At 55.4% G+C, this 18,730-nt stretch overlaps 9 protein-coding genes across 9 annotated transcripts; 7 read left to right on the plus strand and 2 right to left on the minus strand.

The window, feature by feature from the left end:
• Positions 1 to 990: 990 nt before the first annotated feature.
• On the plus strand, positions 991 to 2,046 carry LAESUDRAFT_401777 (uncharacterized protein). Its single transcript, XM_040902315.1, has 4 exons — positions 991 to 1,126; positions 1,182 to 1,259; positions 1,312 to 1,965; positions 2,019 to 2,046. Exons 2-3 carry the CDS (start codon positions 1,237 to 1,239, stop codon positions 1,757 to 1,759), a joined length of 471 nt encoding a protein of 156 aa, XP_040760255.1. The 5' UTR covers positions 991 to 1,126; positions 1,182 to 1,236; the 3' UTR covers positions 1,760 to 1,965; positions 2,019 to 2,046.
• Positions 1,879 to 2,257, plus strand: LAESUDRAFT_730009 (uncharacterized protein). The gene is made up of 2 exons (XM_040909759.1): positions 1,879 to 1,965; positions 2,019 to 2,257. Exons 1-2 carry the CDS (start codon positions 1,926 to 1,928, stop codon positions 2,162 to 2,164), a joined length of 186 nt encoding a protein of 61 aa, XP_040760256.1. The 5' UTR covers positions 1,879 to 1,925; the 3' UTR covers positions 2,165 to 2,257.
• A 488-nt stretch (positions 2,258 to 2,745) lies between these two features.
• LAESUDRAFT_401606 (uncharacterized protein) lies at positions 2,746 to 3,757 on the plus strand. Its single transcript, XM_040902313.1, has one exon. The coding sequence runs from the start codon at positions 3,092 to 3,094 to the stop codon at positions 3,650 to 3,652; it is 561 nt and encodes a 186-aa protein (XP_040760257.1). The 5' UTR covers positions 2,746 to 3,091; the 3' UTR covers positions 3,653 to 3,757.
• Positions 3,426 to 4,523, minus strand: LAESUDRAFT_401246 (uncharacterized protein). The gene has a single exon (XM_040902311.1). The coding sequence runs from the start codon at positions 4,339 to 4,341 to the stop codon at positions 3,637 to 3,639; it is 705 nt and encodes a 234-aa protein (XP_040760258.1). The 5' UTR covers positions 4,342 to 4,523; the 3' UTR covers positions 3,426 to 3,636.
• A 223-nt stretch (positions 4,524 to 4,746) lies between these two features.
• On the plus strand, positions 4,747 to 5,511 carry LAESUDRAFT_401707 (uncharacterized protein). The gene is made up of 2 exons (XM_040902314.1): positions 4,747 to 4,761; positions 4,799 to 5,511. Exon 2 carries the CDS (start codon positions 4,955 to 4,957, stop codon positions 5,330 to 5,332), a length of 378 nt encoding a protein of 125 aa, XP_040760259.1. The 5' UTR covers positions 4,747 to 4,761; positions 4,799 to 4,954; the 3' UTR covers positions 5,333 to 5,511.
• Positions 5,512 to 7,310: 1,799 nt separating this feature from the next.
• Positions 7,311 to 7,972, plus strand: LAESUDRAFT_730015 (uncharacterized protein). The gene has a single exon (XM_040909760.1). The coding sequence runs from the start codon at positions 7,445 to 7,447 to the stop codon at positions 7,721 to 7,723; it is 279 nt and encodes a 92-aa protein (XP_040760260.1). The 5' UTR covers positions 7,311 to 7,444; the 3' UTR covers positions 7,724 to 7,972.
• Positions 7,973 to 8,816: 844 nt separating this feature from the next.
• Positions 8,817 to 9,206, minus strand: LAESUDRAFT_730016 (uncharacterized protein). Its single transcript, XM_040909761.1, has one exon. The coding sequence runs from the start codon at positions 9,123 to 9,125 to the stop codon at positions 8,865 to 8,867; it is 261 nt and encodes an 86-aa protein (XP_040760261.1). The 5' UTR covers positions 9,126 to 9,206; the 3' UTR covers positions 8,817 to 8,864.
• Positions 9,130 to 12,309, plus strand: LAESUDRAFT_401492 (uncharacterized protein). The gene is made up of 4 exons (XM_040902312.1): positions 9,130 to 10,776; positions 10,877 to 10,998; positions 11,068 to 11,200; positions 11,266 to 12,309. The coding sequence occupies exons 1-4, from the start codon at positions 9,242 to 9,244 to the stop codon at positions 12,251 to 12,253; spliced, it is 2,778 nt and encodes a 925-aa protein (XP_040760262.1). The 5' UTR covers positions 9,130 to 9,241; the 3' UTR covers positions 12,254 to 12,309.
• Positions 12,310 to 13,432: 1,123 nt separating this feature from the next.
• On the plus strand, positions 13,433 to 13,998 carry LAESUDRAFT_815179 (uncharacterized protein; the record flags this gene model as incomplete). Its single annotated transcript, XM_040914664.1, has 2 exons — positions 13,433 to 13,563; positions 13,623 to 13,998. The coding sequence occupies 2 exons, from the start codon at positions 13,433 to 13,435 to the stop codon at positions 13,996 to 13,998; spliced, it is 507 nt and encodes a 168-aa protein (XP_040760263.1).
• Between the last annotated feature and the right edge of the window lie 4,732 nt (positions 13,999 to 18,730).

Here is an 18,730-nt window from a genome sequence, read left to right on the forward strand (position 1 = left end):
TAACATGTGGGGGTCCACCGTGCATCGGTTTCGGCCATGTATTCAATGAGTTCCTTGTTCAGCTCATCGCACGCCATCGAGAATGGCCAGCTGGGTTAGATACGGTGTGGGGAGCACAGCGGAAGGCAAGCAGTGTCTACGTTCGCGCGGTTGCAGTCGATTGGTTAGTCTGCGATGGTGCATCGACTCTGAATCTTCCACTTACCCTGTGAATCGGAATCTGGGATCTGTTGTAACTTGCTCTTGATGAGGACCACTATCTTGATTCATCGCGCCGCTCTAGAGCATATTTAGTTCATTCACGGGCAGGAGAGCTCAGATTGAAAGTACCACTCACTTTGAGCGGCTTGAGCCTCAGGCCGGCCGCAAATGTCGAGGAACATTGTGAACGTTTCTTGACGTATTGCTAGTATCCGCGAGCCCGTACTAGACTGAGAGTCAGATCATGATCTGATGGATCGACATGACATCAATAGCTTGCTTACCATGGACACCGAATTGACCTCCCTTCCAAGACGTCGTTGCTTGAAAAACGACATGGAATCCTGAGGCAAACACTCAGTATTCATATGGGAGAGTAAACCTACCGTGACCTAACCTGCATCGCATTGGCATTGCATCGCTGACGACAGCCTTCGCCGACTATCAGTCGAAGCGCGCCGCTTGCGTCCAAGTGCACGACCGTAAATTAGTCCGTGCTTCGGTGACTTGTTATTTATATTATAACTCACCCTTCTCCCACATCAGCTATCGATTAGACCCTGTAGACATTATCCTCGGAGCATCCTGGTGAGCGTGATGATTCAACTGCGACTCGAGCTTATCCTAGTTATCAACCCTATTTACCTTGGACTAATGGCGGCTGATCATAGGCAACAATCAGCTTCCAGGTCCAGAAATTCTGGCTTGGACAGCACTAGAAATTTATTGAAAAAGGGAAAGAATGAGCTAATGATGGGAGTGAGCAAGCGACGCTGCAACGTACCACAGGCGCCTCAATAAACGCGATCACGTGATCGAGTTCTCCGTACTTGACGTTTGCCTCCCTTGAAACGCTGTTCAGCGCTGTCCTCGACTTCTTACTGATGCTCGACTCTATGTCAGTATCTGGCCCAGAACAAGCTTGGTAAGAGGAAAGTACTCATCTATACTCGCCGAGGTGATTGCATCAGGGACTGCAGAGGCATGCATGAAGTTTGAACACCGTGACAAGCTAGTCGTGTTGGCTTGGCTGCCATGGTCGTCGACGTTCAGCCCAGGTGAGTGGCATTGACAATGATGGTTGACAGGCGGAACAGTAGAGATGCAAAGATTGCCACATTTAGAAATAGACCACACCATGAGGGAGGTAGAGAGCGCAGAGGAGCAAACGGCAGGGGTTTTGGGAGAACAGGTGCAGATGAGTGTGCGTGCGTGTTGGTCGAATGGTCAAATACCGATGGAGCGAGGACCGGGTTGCCCTTCTTCTTGCCCCTTCACATCCCGATGTGTGCGACCAGGACCCCAAAAGACTGTGGCCACCAAGATCATCGAAGATCACGATGCATCGATCTTACGGCCACTATTGATCCAGATCACCTGGACTCCGCGTTGTTTTAATTTACGTAGATCTAGCCATGCCTCATGGTGTCCATTGTTCGGTGAAGTTGTGGGTGTCATCAAGATGAAACTGGAAGACCCGAACTGTGTATTCCACCAATGCGCTGGCCTGCAAGGTTTTCGACGGTACACTAATCGCATCGCATTCTCTTTGAGATGATATGTACTGCTCTGCTCTGATGGATGCACTGATTCTGACGGGATTTCAGGGAGCCAGCAGCACCAACGAAAGCCCGCGAAACTTCTCGTGGATCTCCGTGTCTCGTTCGCGCAGGGGCCCACCATACCTCATTACAAGTGTGAGATATTGTCATGCCTGCACTTCCATGGGGCTAGACATGGAAGTTCATGTAAGCGGACGGCCTGGTAAGTTCCGGATATTCTCATGCCCTGTTGTGCAATTTCACTGGTCAACGCAGAAGGGTGCTCTGGGTGTATTCCTCCAGAACCAGAGCCAAACAACACTGAAATGGTTGAAATTTATATCACGCTGAGACATACCAAAATACTCCAAGCAGTTCTTCTTGTGGACATCAAAAATGCAGAGAAATCGCACAAAGTTTGAAGGTGCAGTCCCAGGGACCCCGGGTCGGTTGGTATTTTCAGGATGTGTCCGAACTGCATTACGTTCACGAGACGTGTCGATTAGCTGATATCTTAGTAACATCGCGGAGCTCCTGATGCCTGTTTGGTATCAAGACTGCGCACGGCATGCAATATGGGCTTCGAAGAACGAAGGATGCAATCCATGTCCATGCGGCTCTGCACCGTGCTTGTGGGCCGAGACTTTGACGAAGCACGTTCCGACCTTCTTCGCTATGCACGCGTATGTTCCGAGACATCAGATGAGCTCTCTGGTCGTTTTCTCGCAGCTGAGCCCATTTAGCAAAGCACTCACCGGCGATGAGAAGCATGGCGGCTCTAGCGGCATAGTCAAGTCCGGATTCTGCATTGTCAGACTTGTGTAATAGATGGATCCGTGAAGGCCAGTCAGAGTATACTTTTGCAAATCATGCAAAGGACGACAATGCTGTACATGAAATTCATAAGGTCTGTCCACTGTCCCTTTCTTAGAATAATCAACTTGAGTCAGACGTTCCACGCAGACAGACTCGCCGTACAGGATTTGGGAAGCGTAGAAGGACGTCCCCAGTCTGAGCATCCAGCGGACAGCTTGCGGCTGAATGATGACTCTTTTCAGCCAGGCGTGAGTCCCAAGAACCGTTCGTACAGATATTCTAGCCCGTCCGGCACACCCAGCCCCATAGCTTCTCCAATATTATGACGGCCGAGCCACAAGAGGGACCCTCGCATCCTCATCTTCCGTCGACATCATTCCTTCCATCGCGGCCAGGCGCCGTCCATCTTCTCATCCTTCTCAGAAGTCCGGACGCAGCGCAATCAGAAAGGTAGTGCTTTACTTAGCTTGCGTGCGAGTCACAGACTCTGGCCTGGGAATGCGAGGGAGGTCCGGTCCCCGTGGACACTTTCGATGCACGGCTACCGCGAATCGCAGCATCGCGCTCACGGGGCTGAGCCCCGTCGCCTATCGCGCACTCGCGTCGCTCCGAAGCTGGCACTGGTGCATCGTCTAACTGAGACAACAACGCGCGCATCGCCGTCTGCCCGGGTTCGCGAGAGCGGCCATTCGGCCTTCTTCGAGTCGAGCGCGCGCAAACGTCGTCCTCGCATGACGCGCCCGTCGCGTTGGTCCCCACCCCCGCTGTTCTGCCGGGTCGAACGTCGCGCGCAGAATCCCATGAACGGCATCTGTACCGCGAGCGACGCACGCAGGCTCGCCCTCCTCTCACTCAACTATACCGCGCCCACCGCGCATCGGTCGGTCCTGTCAGTAGGGCCTCCACGCTCCCCCCGAGTCCGCATTTCATGCGCCGGGCGTCCGACACCGTTTGCATGCAGTCCCGTCAACCGACGGGCTACGCCCCTCGCGGATCGCCATCCGTACCTTCCACAAGCACCCCAAGGCCCGCATCTGACCGTCACACCAGATAGATCCCGGATCGCCATGCAGTGTATTCACCATGTACAGTAGTTGTGTAACACAATAAGAAATCCAAAGGAAATGCAAAGCACCCGGGCCGCGCACACGCGAGCCGCTTCGCCCACCACACGTCGAGAACGGCCATCTGTCCGCGGGACGAGGCGCAACACCGCACGTTCGAACCTCGACGGGAGTGCGCTTCTATCGCATGCGTGAACTGAGAACGCATAATGCCGTGAGAGCTTTGGAGAGGATGCTCTGCTCACCCCGATGACTCGGACTTCCTCTGTAAGCATGACTCGTACATGACACGCGAAGCAACGAACCTGACGCATTCGCGCCGCAGAACGTCTGCTCTGGGCCATCGCGGCACGTCTCGAGCTTGGAAGCCCGTGTTCGTGCGGATCGTCCCCTGCGACGTTCGGATCTTCCCTGCATCGCGTCGAGGCCTCGATGCCTCGAAGTGCTTGCGAGAGCACCGTCTGATTGTCAGCGCGTACCCCGCCGCCGCATGGAGGTGCGTTATCGTCACAGGACGATGACGGGCGCGAGACGTGGCGCATCGTTATCGAAGAACAGGTCGTCGTCCACGTTCCACACAGAGATGGACGGACCCGGCCTGCCCAGTCGCAATGCAAGTGCACGCGTCTCATCGTCTGTTTTGTGAACGAGATGGGTGTGAACTTACCGATTTTATATTCCCACATACGCGGCCCAGTCCTCTGCTTGTCCTCGCACATCGTTCCGTACGACCTAGCGGCGCTGCAGGTCTTGCGCGGCGCCCTGCGATCTCGTTTGATGCTCGAGCGTGAGTTGACAGGCGTCAGTCGAGCCCGCGTGCGCGCGTTGGCAGAGCAGTCGATGCGTTTGACGGCGCGGATGCACGAATGGAAGGCCGAGACAGTCTCGCGCCTGTGGAGGCGAGATACGATGGTGTGAGCCGCAAGGTAAGATGGAGGGGTACCGACGCTATGGTGAGTGGACGCCGCGCGTCGCGGACGAAGGCCGAGCAGCACGCGTGTCGTCGTTTCTGTGTGTCAAGCGCACAAGAGCCATGCCGGCTGCGGGCGTCGTGCTTCAACGCAGCCCGCTCCGATGTTCTCGATCACGCTGTCGGTCGTGACCGCAGAGCGTTGAGCGACCGTTTCATGGTCAACGCGGCGCATCGCATTGCTACGTCGTCGCTCACGTTCCGAGCGGAGGCGGACGGGCTCAGTCTGCCGGATGCATGCGAGCGCGCGTGTTGGCGTCGCTTCTCACGAGATGCGTGAAAACTGACTGGTTTCGCATTCTCACATACGCGGCCCAGTGCTCTGTTATCCTCGCTCGTCGTTCCGTGTGCCGCGTACGGCGATGTGGGCGACCCAGCGGCCTCTTTTGATGCTCCAACGCACGAAGGCCATGCCGAGTGCGAGTGTTGCGCTTCAACGCAGGCCGCTCCCATATTGTCGTCGATTGCAAACCGAACGCAGAGCGACCGTTTCATGCTTGTCGTCGCCGACGTTCCGGGCAGAGGCGGACGCGCACAGTCTGTCAGACGCAATGCAGCGCATCGCGTCTGTGAAACGAGATGGGCGCAAACTCACTGGCTTCACATTCGCGTATCCAGCGCTATCGCACACGGAGACGTGGGCAGTCTCGTCTTTCAGGGGGCCTAGCAGTCTCGACGGAGTCAACAGTGCGAGTAGTAGACGCGGCGTCGGGGGAAGTGAGCGCAGTGCATCGGCGTAGATGACGGCGTCGGCGAGTGCAGAGATGCGAGGATGGCCGACCGCGGTGGAGCAAGTGGCGGTTCTCAAGCGCCGCAAGTCTACCCTCGTCAGCTCCTCCGTCTCCTCCTCACGTCAAGTTGAAGCTCGGATTGAGTCGGCGGGCCAGAGGGACCAGACGTCGGCGAGGAGCGCACGTTCGGAGAGCAATGTTCATTGTTAGCCTGTGTTGGCAGCTCTTCTCTGGGATGCTAGACGTGGTTCTGGCGATAGTCGTGGTGTGTAGTCGTGCTAGCGTGCGATCCTCTGATTGAGGTTGCTATCCGTTTGATGGCGGATGGGAGTAAGCGGCTGGGTGAAGAGAATCCGAAAGGAGGAAGTCAAGTCTGGGACAATTTGTGGCGTGTAATGCGTGGCGCGTACAGCAGACCTCCGCACCAGAAAGCTAGGTGATGATGATATCCGAGCAGCATGGCAGATGAAGGAGTGGCACGCTCGAGGTGATAGCTCACAGCAGGATTCGCGGCCCGGCATCGGATTTGCAGTGTGCAACCCGAGCAGGTCGGAACAAGCACCGGTGGGAGACAGCAACGAGCGAGAGAGCCGAATAACGCATGATGCATCCAGTGAGGCACGGGCACGGCGGATCGCGAGCGGTCTGCGGATGGACAGGGCTGCCTAGAGAGCGACGTAACCATGGCCCGCAAGTGCCTGGCGGCGAATATCGAGAGGGTGCAGGGGCTGAATCGCGAGTCGGCAGAGGCACCGAGGCAGGCAGCGGCAGGCGTTGGCCGAGCAAGCGGGATGGACGTTAGCGATGGACATGCCAGTGCAGCACGACGTTGTAGACGGCGTGCGAAGTGTGGCCCGACGCCGGCCGGCATCTGCACTCGAGGAAGCCGACGACGGGCGCAGAACGCGGGGCCACCGTGCCCGGGATCAAAACCGGCGGCGAGGGGGAAATGGGAATTGCCGGATATGGAAGCGCACACTGCTGGCTTCTCGCGCTAACACGCTTGCCATGCGCCCCTCCGAGCCAGTCCTTCTTCCCCGTCCGCCGTCTCTCTTTCCTCCTCTCTTCCCCCCTATCCCCCTTCTAATCCATTCCCCTCTCCGACGCCTGGACGCGCCGACACAGCGAGCTCCGCGGCCGTTGCATCGACCACCGCCCACACGCTCAAACCTGCACGGGCCCGGTAGAGCGCCTCGAGGCCGCTGAAAGACAATTGGCCTGCCCCTTCCGGACGCGCACCAGCGCCACTGCTCGTGGGTCTCTTTCTTTATTTCATTTCGCTTTCCGGCGCATGGCATGTGCGGTTATGAGTCTTCGCAAATGTCTCCGTTCCTCGCTTTCGAGTCTTCCCGCCGTTTAATCTACATAGCTTGCGTGCCTGGGGCTCCGCCCGTGCAACGTGCTAACTTCGCCCTCCTGCACGCAGCTACCTCACGCTCGCGCACACAGTCGCTCCCCAACGTCCCGCTCGCACATACCCTTGACGTCCGCATAATCATTGATCGCCTCAGCGCTCCCGAAGACGTCCTCTTCTTCGCTTGTCGGTCCCACATCTTGCACTGTATCTTCTCTGCTTTCCCCACAGTGTCCTTGTGCTTGCGGACGATCATCTCGTAAGTATCCTATCCTGTCCCCGGCTTCTTTTCTTGTGGGAAATTCCTGGGACTGCGTATGCGCTCAACCCGCTGACGTACGGGTGAAGTGTGTGGCGCGGATGGATGAGGTGTGCTATGTGTGCTCAGCGTACGATATCTCTCTTACGCCTAAGCCTCCGCTCGCGTGACCCTACCCGCATATACGATACACTGGTTACGTGTACGCGCTCAACCCAGTGACGTGCGGGTGAAGGCTTGATATCTTTGACCTGATTCCGGTGTCAATACCGTCAACGGGTCAAGGCATGACTTGTGCGTGATCATTGACGAGGGAGCCGTCCCCTGCTATTCGTCGGTGAAGCGTGAAATCTCCTATTAGGACATCACTCCGGGCTTGTGAGTGCGATCATGCACAGATCATGGCTCGACCCCTTGGGAGATCGATGGTCAAAGTGGGTCGACCCCAGTCATCCGGTGGTTATGGGATGATAACCGGGGTTAAAGCCAACGTTGGTGGATGAGGAATATGGCGCGGATGGGGTGTGCTCTTTGTGTACTCAGCGTACGATCTCTCTTACCTTTGAGCCTGCGCTCGCGTCACCCTACCCGCATATATGATGCTCATCTGATGACCGACGTCCCCACAGGCTTGCGAATATTGCAGGTACACCTTAGCCTTGCTACGGAAGGACCTTCGTCTCGTAAGTATCCCATCCTGTCGCCGGCTTCTTTTCTTGTGGGAAATTCCTGGGACCGTTTACGCGCTCAACTCGCTGACGTGCGGGTGAAGGCTCAATATCTCTGACCTGATCCCGGTCAAGGACCAGGTCAAGACCAGGGTCAAGGGGTCAGAGCACGACTTGTGCGTGATCATTGGGCTATGCGTACCCAGTGTACGATATCTCTCTTACCTTTGGGCCTCCGCTCGCGTCACTCTTACCCGCATATATGATGCACATCTGACGATCGACGTCCCCACAGGCTTGCGAATATTGCAGGTATACCTGAGCCTTGCTACGGAAGGACTTTCGTCTTGTAAGTATCCATCCTGTCCCCGGCTTCCTTTCTTGTGGGGAATTCGGAGCAGGGGTCGAATGAACGGATCCGATTGCACTCTGGATCTGGTTATGCGTACGCGCTCATCCCGCTGACGGCGGGTGAAGTGTGTGGCGCGGATGGGGTGTGCCATGTGTACTCAGCGTGCGATATCTCTTTTACCTTTGAGCCTCCGATCGCGTCACCCTACCCGCATATATGATGCTCATCTGACGACCGACGTCTCCACAGGCTTGCGATATTGCAGGCATACCTTAGCCTTGCTACGGAAGGACCTTCGTCTCGTAAGTATCCCATCCTGTCGCCGACTTCTTTTCTTGTGGAGAATTCGGGGCAGGGTTCGAAGGAACGGGACCGATTTCAATCTGGATCTGGTTATGCGTACGCGCTGAACGCGATGACGTGCGGGTTGAGGATTAATATCTCTGACTCGATCCCGGTCAATGACCAAGATCAAGGAGTCAAAGCATGACTTGTGCGTGATCATTGGCGAGGGAGTCGTCCGCTGCTATCTGCCAGTTCAGCAGAGTCCCTCCACAGCATGAAACCTTTAAGCAGGACGTCACTCTAGGATGATCGCGCACAGATCATGGGTTGATCTCTTGGGAGGTCGATGGTCAAAGTGGCTCAACCCCAGTCATCCGTGGTTATCGGATGATAATCGAGGTCAAAGACAATGTTGATAGAGGGTTACGTAGCCCGGATCGGGTGTGTTTTTCGCGTACGATGCCTCTCTTACCCTTGTTCCCCCTCTCGCGTCACCGTACCTGCATATGATGCACATCTGACAACCGACGTCCCCACAGGCTCGCAAATATTGCAGGTATCCCGTCTTGGCTATAGAAGGACTCTTCTCGGCTAGCGAGACGTTCGTTTGAGGAGCTTGTCAGTTAGGTGGATCTATTCTCCACCCTGTGCAACCGTCTAGAATAGCAGGATAAAGTGCCTTGCTGGTGAGTTCTCTGTCTGATGTACTCGTCGTACACCATATCTGGCAGAGCGCATGCAATTAGCCGACGAGAGCCACCAATGATATCTCGGCAGCAATTCACTTTCACCCGAATTTCACTCGTTTTTAACGTGACGCACTGACCTCTCTTTCGATGGCATTCTTCAGCGCAGCCATTCGTCGGATTATTCTTGGTCCCCATTTCTTAGGCTCGATCGCCGATCATCAGTACGCTCCCTTGGCCATTCTGCATTGCCGGTACGCCTTTTTGAGCCCGCCGAATCTCTCCGCGCACTCAACGCAGCACACACGTCAGCCATGTCGTCCCCACCGTCCTCGTCGCACACGCATACACGTACCCAGTCCCGCTCTCTTCGCGAGAAGCGCGCCGGCGTCCCACTCCTGCTCTCTTCCTTCCCCGTGCCGCCGTCTCACATCCCTGCATCGTTCCCGCTCTCGCCGCTCAGCGCGAGCTCGTCCTCCTGCTACTTTACCCCGCTCACGACGCCCCTCAGCGCGAATACGAACATCCCCGCATCTGCATCCACATCCTCTACCGCGGCCCTCCTGCATGCCGCTCTCACCGCGCAGAACCCTCCACCGTGTGCCCCGCCTGTGCTACCCCTCCCGCCAGTACCCGGCCCATCGCCCCTCTCCGACCAGGAGACGGTCCTCTTCCTCTCCGCCGCACGCGCACGGCGAGTATCCAAGCTCTCTTCTGCGTCCTCGCGCAGGAGCTCGCTCGCGAGCAGCATACATAGCGCGAGCACGCCGGGGCTCTCGCCGTCAGCGAGCGTCACGCCCGCGGAAACGCGCTCGCTGCGGTCGTACTCGTCGAACGGAAGCCTGAAGATACCGGCGCCCAGATATGGAGGTCAGGAGAAGAGTGTGGGCGCGGAGGAGAGGATATGTGAGGAGGAGACGGAGGAGCTGACGAGGGTGGAGTTGGATGACATCCCGTCGTCGCATGCACATGACCGTCAGAGCGATGAAGAGGAAAACTCACTGGAGCTGAGCAGCCCACCGCTGCTGCGGCGTCTTCGACACTCGGTGCATGACTCGATCTCGGAAATCGACATGCGCGACCTGCCGCCGCTGCAGGAGGACGTGGACATCATTGAGCGCGTGCGCGTGCCGGCCGTTGAGGGCTTGCCGCACAGGAGGAGTCTTGGCCGCGCTTTAGGGTTCTCAGCTACACATGAGAGAAGTTCAAGTCAAGATAGCAGTGTCATCTGGCCGCCGCCCACGAGCAGATTTTCACTAACGCAGTTGGGATTCTCACCTACACATGAGAGAGGTTCAAGCCAAGGTAGCAGTGTCATCTGGCCGCCCACGAGTAGACCACTAGTGCAGCGAATCGACACGGACAAGGCCCTGCCACCGCTCCCGCCACCATCGCCGTCGCGGTCACCATCATCATCGCCATCTCCGACTCCTGCACCTGCACCTGCACCGGAAATGCGCGCCGAGAGTCCGGATATCAAGACGATCCTCGCAAGCACCCCGCGGCCGCGCCGGAAGTCCTCAGGCTCGTACATATCGACGCGCTCGTTGGAGCGCACCCGCTCAAGAGCCGGCGTTAGTGCGCCAGCCCTGCGAAGACATATGAGCGAGGGCGTCCCGGGGTCGCGGGGACGGCGGACATGGGGCGAGGATATGACGCGGCGCGGGAGCGAGCGAGGGCGCAGATCCCGCATGCCTGCGATGCCGCCGCTGCCGTTGCCGAGGGGCATGTCGGAGTTTGGGATGCTGGACGGTGAGAAGGGAGGGGGAGAAGGTAGTGGGAGCGAAGAGGAGGGACGGGCAAGTGGGAGCGATACGGATTCGAGTATTGATATCCATACGCCGTTGCCGTGAGTGTTGTTCTTTTCGCTGTCTGGGAGACCATGCTGATTGTGCGGCGGGGCGATGCTGTGCTGAAACGTATGTTGCATTGGTTTGTTTGGACGTTAGGAACCTCATGTTGCGCGATGGTCTGCTTTCGCCGAACTCGAAGCTGCTTCCGCATGCGTCGCCTGTTGGCCAGGTGGGCGCGGGTGAGCGGCCGGGGAGCCATTTGAGCGTCGCGTCGAGTGGTGAGTGCGCTGGTTGGGATGTTTAATGATGAGGCACTGATGGTGGCACGATTGTTCGTGCGTTGATAGTTGGCTCGATCATGACCAAATCTGGGTTGTACAAGGATGGGCGTGACACGGTGCAGAGAAGGCGCCGCCATAGGGACGGGAAGCTTTTGCGTGGTGGGATTGGGCTTACCACGGGGCTTGGATGGAGTGATAGGTGCGTGCTTGTGTTTCCGATCGCCGGCGCGTCCCTGGCTGATGCGAGCCGTACCTGATTTGCAGTGAAGACGAAGGCGCGCCATCGCCGCTTACTCACCAGATCTCTGCTGGACTGCTCAGGTCCAGCCCATCGTCATTGCGCTCGTCGCAGTCGCACCCGTCTTCGCGCGTCACGAGCTCTGCAAGTCTGGACACGCTTGAGGACGATTGGCACCATGTGGAGAGTGCGCGGTTGTCATTCCCGTTGGACTCTCCTTCGGAGCAGCGGAGCGCACGCATGTTGGCGTCGTCGCTAAACTCTATGCCGAGCCTGGGAAAGATGGGTGCTGCGCTGCGCTCGCCGCTGAAGTACGTCAACGAACGTGAGGAGGTGGGAGCACAGGCGTCGTCTTCGTCGTCTGTATCTGCGATACCTACTACTGCTGCTCGGCATACCCTGCCCAAGGCGCGTGTGGGGAAGGAGCCGGCATCTGAGGTGGACGAGACATCTGACTTTGGTCCGGCGATGCGTAGTCGGGTAGCGTCTGGTGGCGCGTCCTCGGTGCACGGCTCTCTGCGTACCCCATTCACTCCGAGTGTCAAGCCTTTACAAGTGCCCCGGCCGCTCAAGCTCCCGCAGGACCAGTCCCGCGTTCGTCGTCCGCAGGACGGCACTGGGCCGATCAGGTCGGTGCTCTCGACCGGAAGCGTTGGGAGCAGTAGTATCAGCAACAGCACGAGCAGCAGTGGCATTGTACGGCCCGCCGAACGCACGCGAATGCAGTCCCTTCCTCAGTACTCGAGTTCGCGGCACGGACATGTGCCCGTACGCCCGTCTGCGATTACTGACCCCGTCGTGCACACCGCTCCTCCTACGACATCGAGGTTCGGTGCAACGGCGAGCGCTGTTTCGTCGCCGGCGCAGAGGCCGCAGCCGCGCATCGGGACGGGCATGACGTATCGCACGTCGGGGAGCTCGGGTTTGCGTCCGACGATGATGCGGATGCCGAGCTCGACGCGCCTTGCGGCTGCTGCTGCGTCGCACAATGCAGATGTTGGCGTCGCGTTTTGATATAATCCTCGTTGCTCTATGATCGAGTTCTCCCATCGCCACCGTGCACTTCCTCCGTTAGCCGATGACCCTCTCCCTCCTACTCCACCGCTCCTTCGATCTTCCTCGCGGTTACCTCCTTTCAATCTTGTCTAGACAATCTATCTTCTTCCCGACCTCTTCAATGAGAACCCTCTCCCGTCTCAAACACGGTAACTGGCTATTTTCGACGCTCGTTGCTTGCCGCAAGATCGCCCGCCTCTCCTTTGCCGCTACGGAGGTTCTGTCACATATACATATACTCACATACCAGTCGCATTTTACTGCAGGGGTCCCTTTTTTTTGGTCCCGTGTCCGCATTCACGTTCATCGTTCATGATTCTGTTGCATGTGCATTTGTGCCACTACCAAAGTTGTATACCCCACCCGCCTCGGTTACGTACGCGTCCGATGTCGGCCAGTTTAAGGTTCGCGGATGGATGGAGGATGGATTGGAATTTACAGTATGTTATATGGTCATGAAAGTCTTATAGCCGTTGGAGGTGCGTGCGCACGTGCTGTTCGGTTGCAGTAACTTGTAATCTACAAGCGTACAATGTCGCCGGCACGGTCCGCAGCGTAGCCAATTATTCACGTAACAATTACATTGCGCGATCATACAGGCGGGCCTCGATGAGAAGGACAACTCGATCGGCTGGTAGGTCCTTACCTCGGAAACATACTTGTGAGTTCAGTAGCTGAAATAATGCCATGTTGTTACGAGGCAGTATGCTGAGTTGCGTGCAGGCCACCAGCTGAGCGGGATGCAAGATAAAAGCTAAAGACAAGTGGAAGGATGACGCGTGAGAGCGAACACTAATAGAAGACCTGTGGCCAGCTCGCGTCGAAGCGGTCTTCGAGGCTCATGTCAGTGGTTCGTGTCTTCGCCGTGCATTCATCGAAACGCGAGGCGATCGTTGGTAAATCCGATAAATATCTGATGCACGGAGGCACCCACGCATACCTCGCATTCATCTCGCCCTCATCAGTAGTGATTCCATCGTACCCACCGCGCACTCTTGAGCACGTATCCGTTGTGTTCATCAACCCAGGAGAATGCAGAGAGACAAGGACTTCTGGTCGCCAGATGGCAACATCATACTCAAAGTGGATAATGTTGGATTTTGAATCGACAAGGAAATTCTCGCGCGGTGCTCGCCGATGTTTCGCATCTTGTTCGCTTCACTGCGGCCGGGGATGGTCGAGGTGATGGATGGGTGTCCTGTCCTCCCGCTCTACGACTTTCCCGGTGATTTTCGCGTTCTGCTGCGTGTGCTTCGCAAGGGTTTAAAGTATGCACAAAAATGCTCGATCTTCGAGTCACTTCAGCACTCACGCGCATCTTGAATAGTTTCTATGCGGACAAGCAGTTGCCTTTCGGTGCTGTGGCATCGCTCGTTCGTCTAGGCAACAAATACGGGATAGAGGATGTGAAAAAGGATGGTATCAGGCGGCTCAAATCCTGCTTCTGCACGGATCTTCAGGCGTTCATGGACACCGCATATGGGTCTAACGCTCCTGGCAATCCTCGTGGCAGTTTTCTTATGAGCTACAAATTAACCGATGCCATGATCGCCATCAATCTCGCGCGCCTCACGGGAGAGCATTCCATGCTGCCCACTGCCGTGTACATCTGTGCTGTGAATCTGGACGAAAATACCATGCGCAACGGTGTCCCTTGGGAGGACTGCTCGCTTGCACTGGATCGGCTCGAGGCTGAAGCCTGAGACGTCCAGAGGTGATTTGCTGGGTGCATTCATTTGACAGATCCTTTAAAAGCCAACTTTGCGGCGTTGGGATGCTCTTTCTTTTTCCCCTTCCCTTCTGGCTTCTCTCTCCCCACTCGCCTGCCTTATCCTCGCATCAGTCCCATACACACATCACGCAAAATCAGCAGTGCACATGGCACCAGAAAGAAGCATTGTCTGCATGAGTGTCATTTCCATTGCTATCGAATGTAGGCCATGATGGACTCGATGCGTCCATGAATGGGTAGGGTGGGTCGTTTTCATCAGTTCAAAAGGGTTTTTTTAAAAATATTATCTAGCATGAGAGTTATACACGTGGCTGTGTGCAGAACATATGGGGTTTCTCATCATAAGCAGCAAACCTTAGTACTTACTCTTGGAATTTCCCGGGCCGGACACCGTGGTAGCAGTCCGCGCCCCATCCCAGTTCCCCAGTGACCTCGTTAGAGTGCATAATGAGTTGTGTAAATGGCTGAGGGAACTGGCTACCTAGGTATGTACTTTATACTACCTTCTGCCCCTGTCTGGGCCCATGCCTTTCCGACCATTCTGTCTCCAGGTACCGCTTCTGACGTGTTTCACCACGGCACAACATTTGTGCTCGGCACGCCAAGCGCATACCCAAGTGCATTCCGCACTTCACTTCCAACACTTACATGAAACAGAAAGATTGATCGCAGTGCTTATCACGGTAACACAATCGCTTTGTTCATCTTGACATCTGGATTGTGACTGAGAACCGTGGTTTCGCTTACGTACATGGTATGCAGTTTCAACTTGTATTTATGACGAATTGAGCACGACGTTGACGAGGATGTGGACACAACCATTATAATGAAGGTCACAAGGCATGCCACATTTTGCTTAACGGTCATGGTGGAGATGGCTGCGCTGCTGCATTTACTTTTCTCGCGTGCTTCGCCAGGACATCCATGAACAGTGCACTTAGGAACGTCATGGAAAAGGTGATACATCGACGTTTACTGTTGACATGCAGGCAAAAATAGTATTTAATCGATCACTGCTAACGACAGCGGTGATGCCTTGGATGACTGCAGTGGCAATTGAGCTGAAGTACAGTTCACCCTGCGATATAATGGTTGTGGCGCTGGCTCCACCATCTCGCAGGTATGGAATTGAGGGCATGGAAGATGTTCTTGTGTCCAGCTTTTGGAAGACCTTCAAACATTATGAGCATGCTGATGGATCTAATGGTGGTGGCAGTGCCCAATGAGCTACATGTCCTTCAACGGAATCACAGCTGTTAATATCGCATGCTCAACCAAACAGATGCCTCGAATGACTTCGATCGTCAGCAAGCTGAAGTTCAGCCCACTCTGTATTGTCCGAGGGTGTAGGTTTACGAGGGCTGTAAGACACGTAGGAGCAAGTGACTCAGCCTCGATGTATGATGCGAGTGCTATATAAATACCTGTAAGACACGTAGGAACGAGTGACTACAGAGTATGAGTAAAAAGTATGTAAGGAATCCAGTAGGTGCTTATCTCAGCCTCGATGTATGATGCGAGTGCTGAGGTAGCAGGAAAAGATCGAGCACGCTTGTGGCTACATGATTACATAAGCAAACACGTGCGGAACGTCAAAGTCCGTGTCCCATTGGACATAAAGTCTGTATGACTTCCAACACACCCACTCAGTGGGAATGCGGACCTACTTTTAGAACACTAACTGAATCCTTCATGCTGCTTGTGCTGTGCGTGACCGACGGTCTTTGAAACATACTGTGGCTTGGACGGATTGGATTGTAAGTGCCTGTGGCATAGGGTTTCTTGAGTCTATCTGGGCAGATAGAACCCGGGCTGCTGTACGCTGTTTGCACTATGTGACTTTGCCTGGATCATGCTTGATTGCGGTGCATGGACGGTCGTACTCGTCGTTGAGTGTGGCCTTAACGAACGGGGTTGTCGCTAATTTCCGTTGATCTGCATCTGACGTTGATTCTCCGAGGTTCTTCGTCAACTGAGTGACCCATAGCGCCCGCACGAGTCTTGTCGCATTCGACTGCGCCCACTTGACGCGCGTTCTTTCCTCCTCTCTCTGGCTGTTCCCTTTCGCTTCTCGCTCTCTCCTGGACTTCTGGGGTCTCTATTCTCAGCTTTGTCTTGGCTTCAAAGTCTCCTAGGACTGTCTTGGGCTTGTATGTGCTGACAGAAAGCCGCGGGTCATCATCGCAAATTGGCACTTGGCACGCACATGTCGATTGATGGACATGGCTCTTTGGAGCCTCTGGGGCAGGAGTAGGAGTGATCAAGCATTGAGTCCGAGTGTGAGAGAGGGATGTTGCGACCTTTGAGATGACAGGTGAGTCCTCCTTCTCATTTTCGCACTGGGGTGAAGGAGCAGGTGAGGGGTTTGACGCGGTCTGGCGTGGCAACACAGCGTGATGGCTGGATGAGGGTACTGTGTTGCCCTCGTTGTCTTTGTCATTGCTGCTGTTGTTGTCACTATCACCGGTGGATGTGCTACTGGGTGCATCAAGTGGTGGCAGTGTTGGGTCATGTTCAGCGGCTACGATCGTGATACGAGCTGCTCGTCGTTCGTGAGGCCTGTGAGGAGTGCCGGCAGGTGAGTTCAGCGGTTTGCCCTGCACTTCATGTTGAAGTTCAGAGTCGATCACCATGCGTGTCTGCCATGTATGGACGCCCTCATCGGAGGTGGCGTTTTGCGCGTCGTGTGTGCGCCCACTCGTTCGATGAGAGGCAGCATGTGCCTTCACGTTTTGAGCATGCCCGAGGGTGATGCGCTTGACTGACTTGAGGTCGAGTCTGACATCATGGGCTGTACACCCGTGCGTGCAGATGTGTGTGGCCAAGGGCTTGATGCTCGTCTGGATGGGCTTACCGGTCTTCACATCATGAGTCGCATTGCTCATGGTGTTCGTGTTACTGACCGCACCTTGATAGACCGTTTGTAGGATGAGTTCGGTACCCATGTGGCAGGTCTTGTGGTGCCACTTTATGATGTTTGCCTTGTGCGTCATCGTCTTAGCCGCCAGCGCTTCGAGTGAAAACTCATCAGGATCCATGGAGAAGTCTGCGTGCGCTACGAATGCTCACATGGGAGCATGTGGGATCGACTCGATGACGTAGAGACCGTCCGTCTTGTGCGCTAGGCCCGTTGTCTTGCTGTTGCAGGTGATTTTGCAGGCGTCGCTGTGGAACGTGAGGGTCTGACCTCATTCGGTGAGTCACGAGGTGGAGAGGAGGTTGCCCTGGAGCTGTGGTACGTAGTATACATCCTGTAGCAGCGTCGGGGTTGTACATCCGTCGTCGGTGGCTAAATCAAGGTAGATTTGCCCAATACCTTCTGTGTGAACGCACCGTCCGTCTCCGAGCCAAACGCGCTTCGGTGAGGTAAGGTTCGTGAATTGAATGAACCAGTCACGGCGTGAGCTCATGGATGCTGTTGCACCTGAGTTGAGAATCCAATGGTTGGTGGGTAGGCTGCGCTGCATGAGCGCATGGGTGATGAACAGTCAGAGGATGGGGGACACTGTGGTACCCCAGGTGGACATGACCTTCGCCGTAAGGTCTTCACTGTCATCGCTACCCTCCTCCTCCTCCTGCTTCTCCTCATCTCTTTTCTTCATTCAGCATTCCTCCTCTGTGTGGTTCAGCTTGTGGCAATAGCCACACTTCTTGCTGGATTTCAGCTGCTTCCCATTCGATTTCGATGTTGACGGCATATCTGACAGCTTGGCGGCAAGTGCATGCTGCGATCCCTCCTTGAGGCATTCGCACTCTTCGGTAAGGATCTGGTTTGTGACCGTCTCCATGGTGAGCTTGTCGCTTGTCGACATGAGGATGGTGCGAAGTACTGAATACGATGGAGGGAGCGATGTGACCATGGCGACCGCGATCAGCGAGTCTTCGAGTGGCTGTCTGAGGGTGGCCAGAATGTTGGCCTTTTGGACCATGCCATCGAGCTGTACCTCCATACCGGTCTCATCAGAGAGGGTACCACGGAATAGTTCACCGATGAGGTACGCTATAGTCTGTTTCCCCTTCCCCTCATACCACGTGGTGAGTTTGTCCCATACAGACTTCGCCGTCTTCTCGTACATGATGCCGCTCAGAGGCGTATCTTTGAGCATGAGCGTGATCTGCACCTTTGCATCTTGATCCTTGTCATCCCATTCAGCCTGCTTGTCAGGTTCAGAGTCTGAAGGTTGAGCTTCCTTACCCTGGGTGATGTTCCAGAGCTTTCTGATGCGTAGCACTGTCTCGAGACGAAACTTCCATTGCTGGTAGTTTGCTCCATCATCCTCAAGGAATGGTATGTCGTAGAGGCAGTTTGAGCCCAGAGAGAGTTTGACAGATTTGGACATGGCGTGAGAGGGTGTGGAGTGAGAAGGTGTAGACTGTGGTGCAGGAGGTGCTGATGTGGGTGCTGGTCGAAGAGAGAAGGTTTAAAGGAGTGTGAGCACAGTGGAAGCTTAAATGAATGGACAGGTTAGTGTGTAGCTGCGGAGCTCATAACCTATTGTCCGAGGGTGTAGGTTTACGAGGGCTGTAAGACATGTAGGAATGAGTGACTCAGCCTCGATGTATGATGTGAGTGCTATATAAATACCTGTAAGACACGTAGGAACGAGTGACTACAGTGTATGAGTAAAAGGTATGTTGTTATGAAGCGTTCCCTGCTAGAACGTTCAGAACCACGTGTGCTTTCTCACACGTACTAGTCCACA

The sequence above is a fragment of the Laetiporus sulphureus genome (assembly GCF_001632365.1).
Source record: "Laetiporus sulphureus 93-53 unplaced genomic scaffold LAESUscaffold_47, whole genome shotgun sequence".
NCBI classification, from domain to species: domain Eukaryota; kingdom Fungi; phylum Basidiomycota; class Agaricomycetes; order Polyporales; family Laetiporaceae; genus Laetiporus; species Laetiporus sulphureus.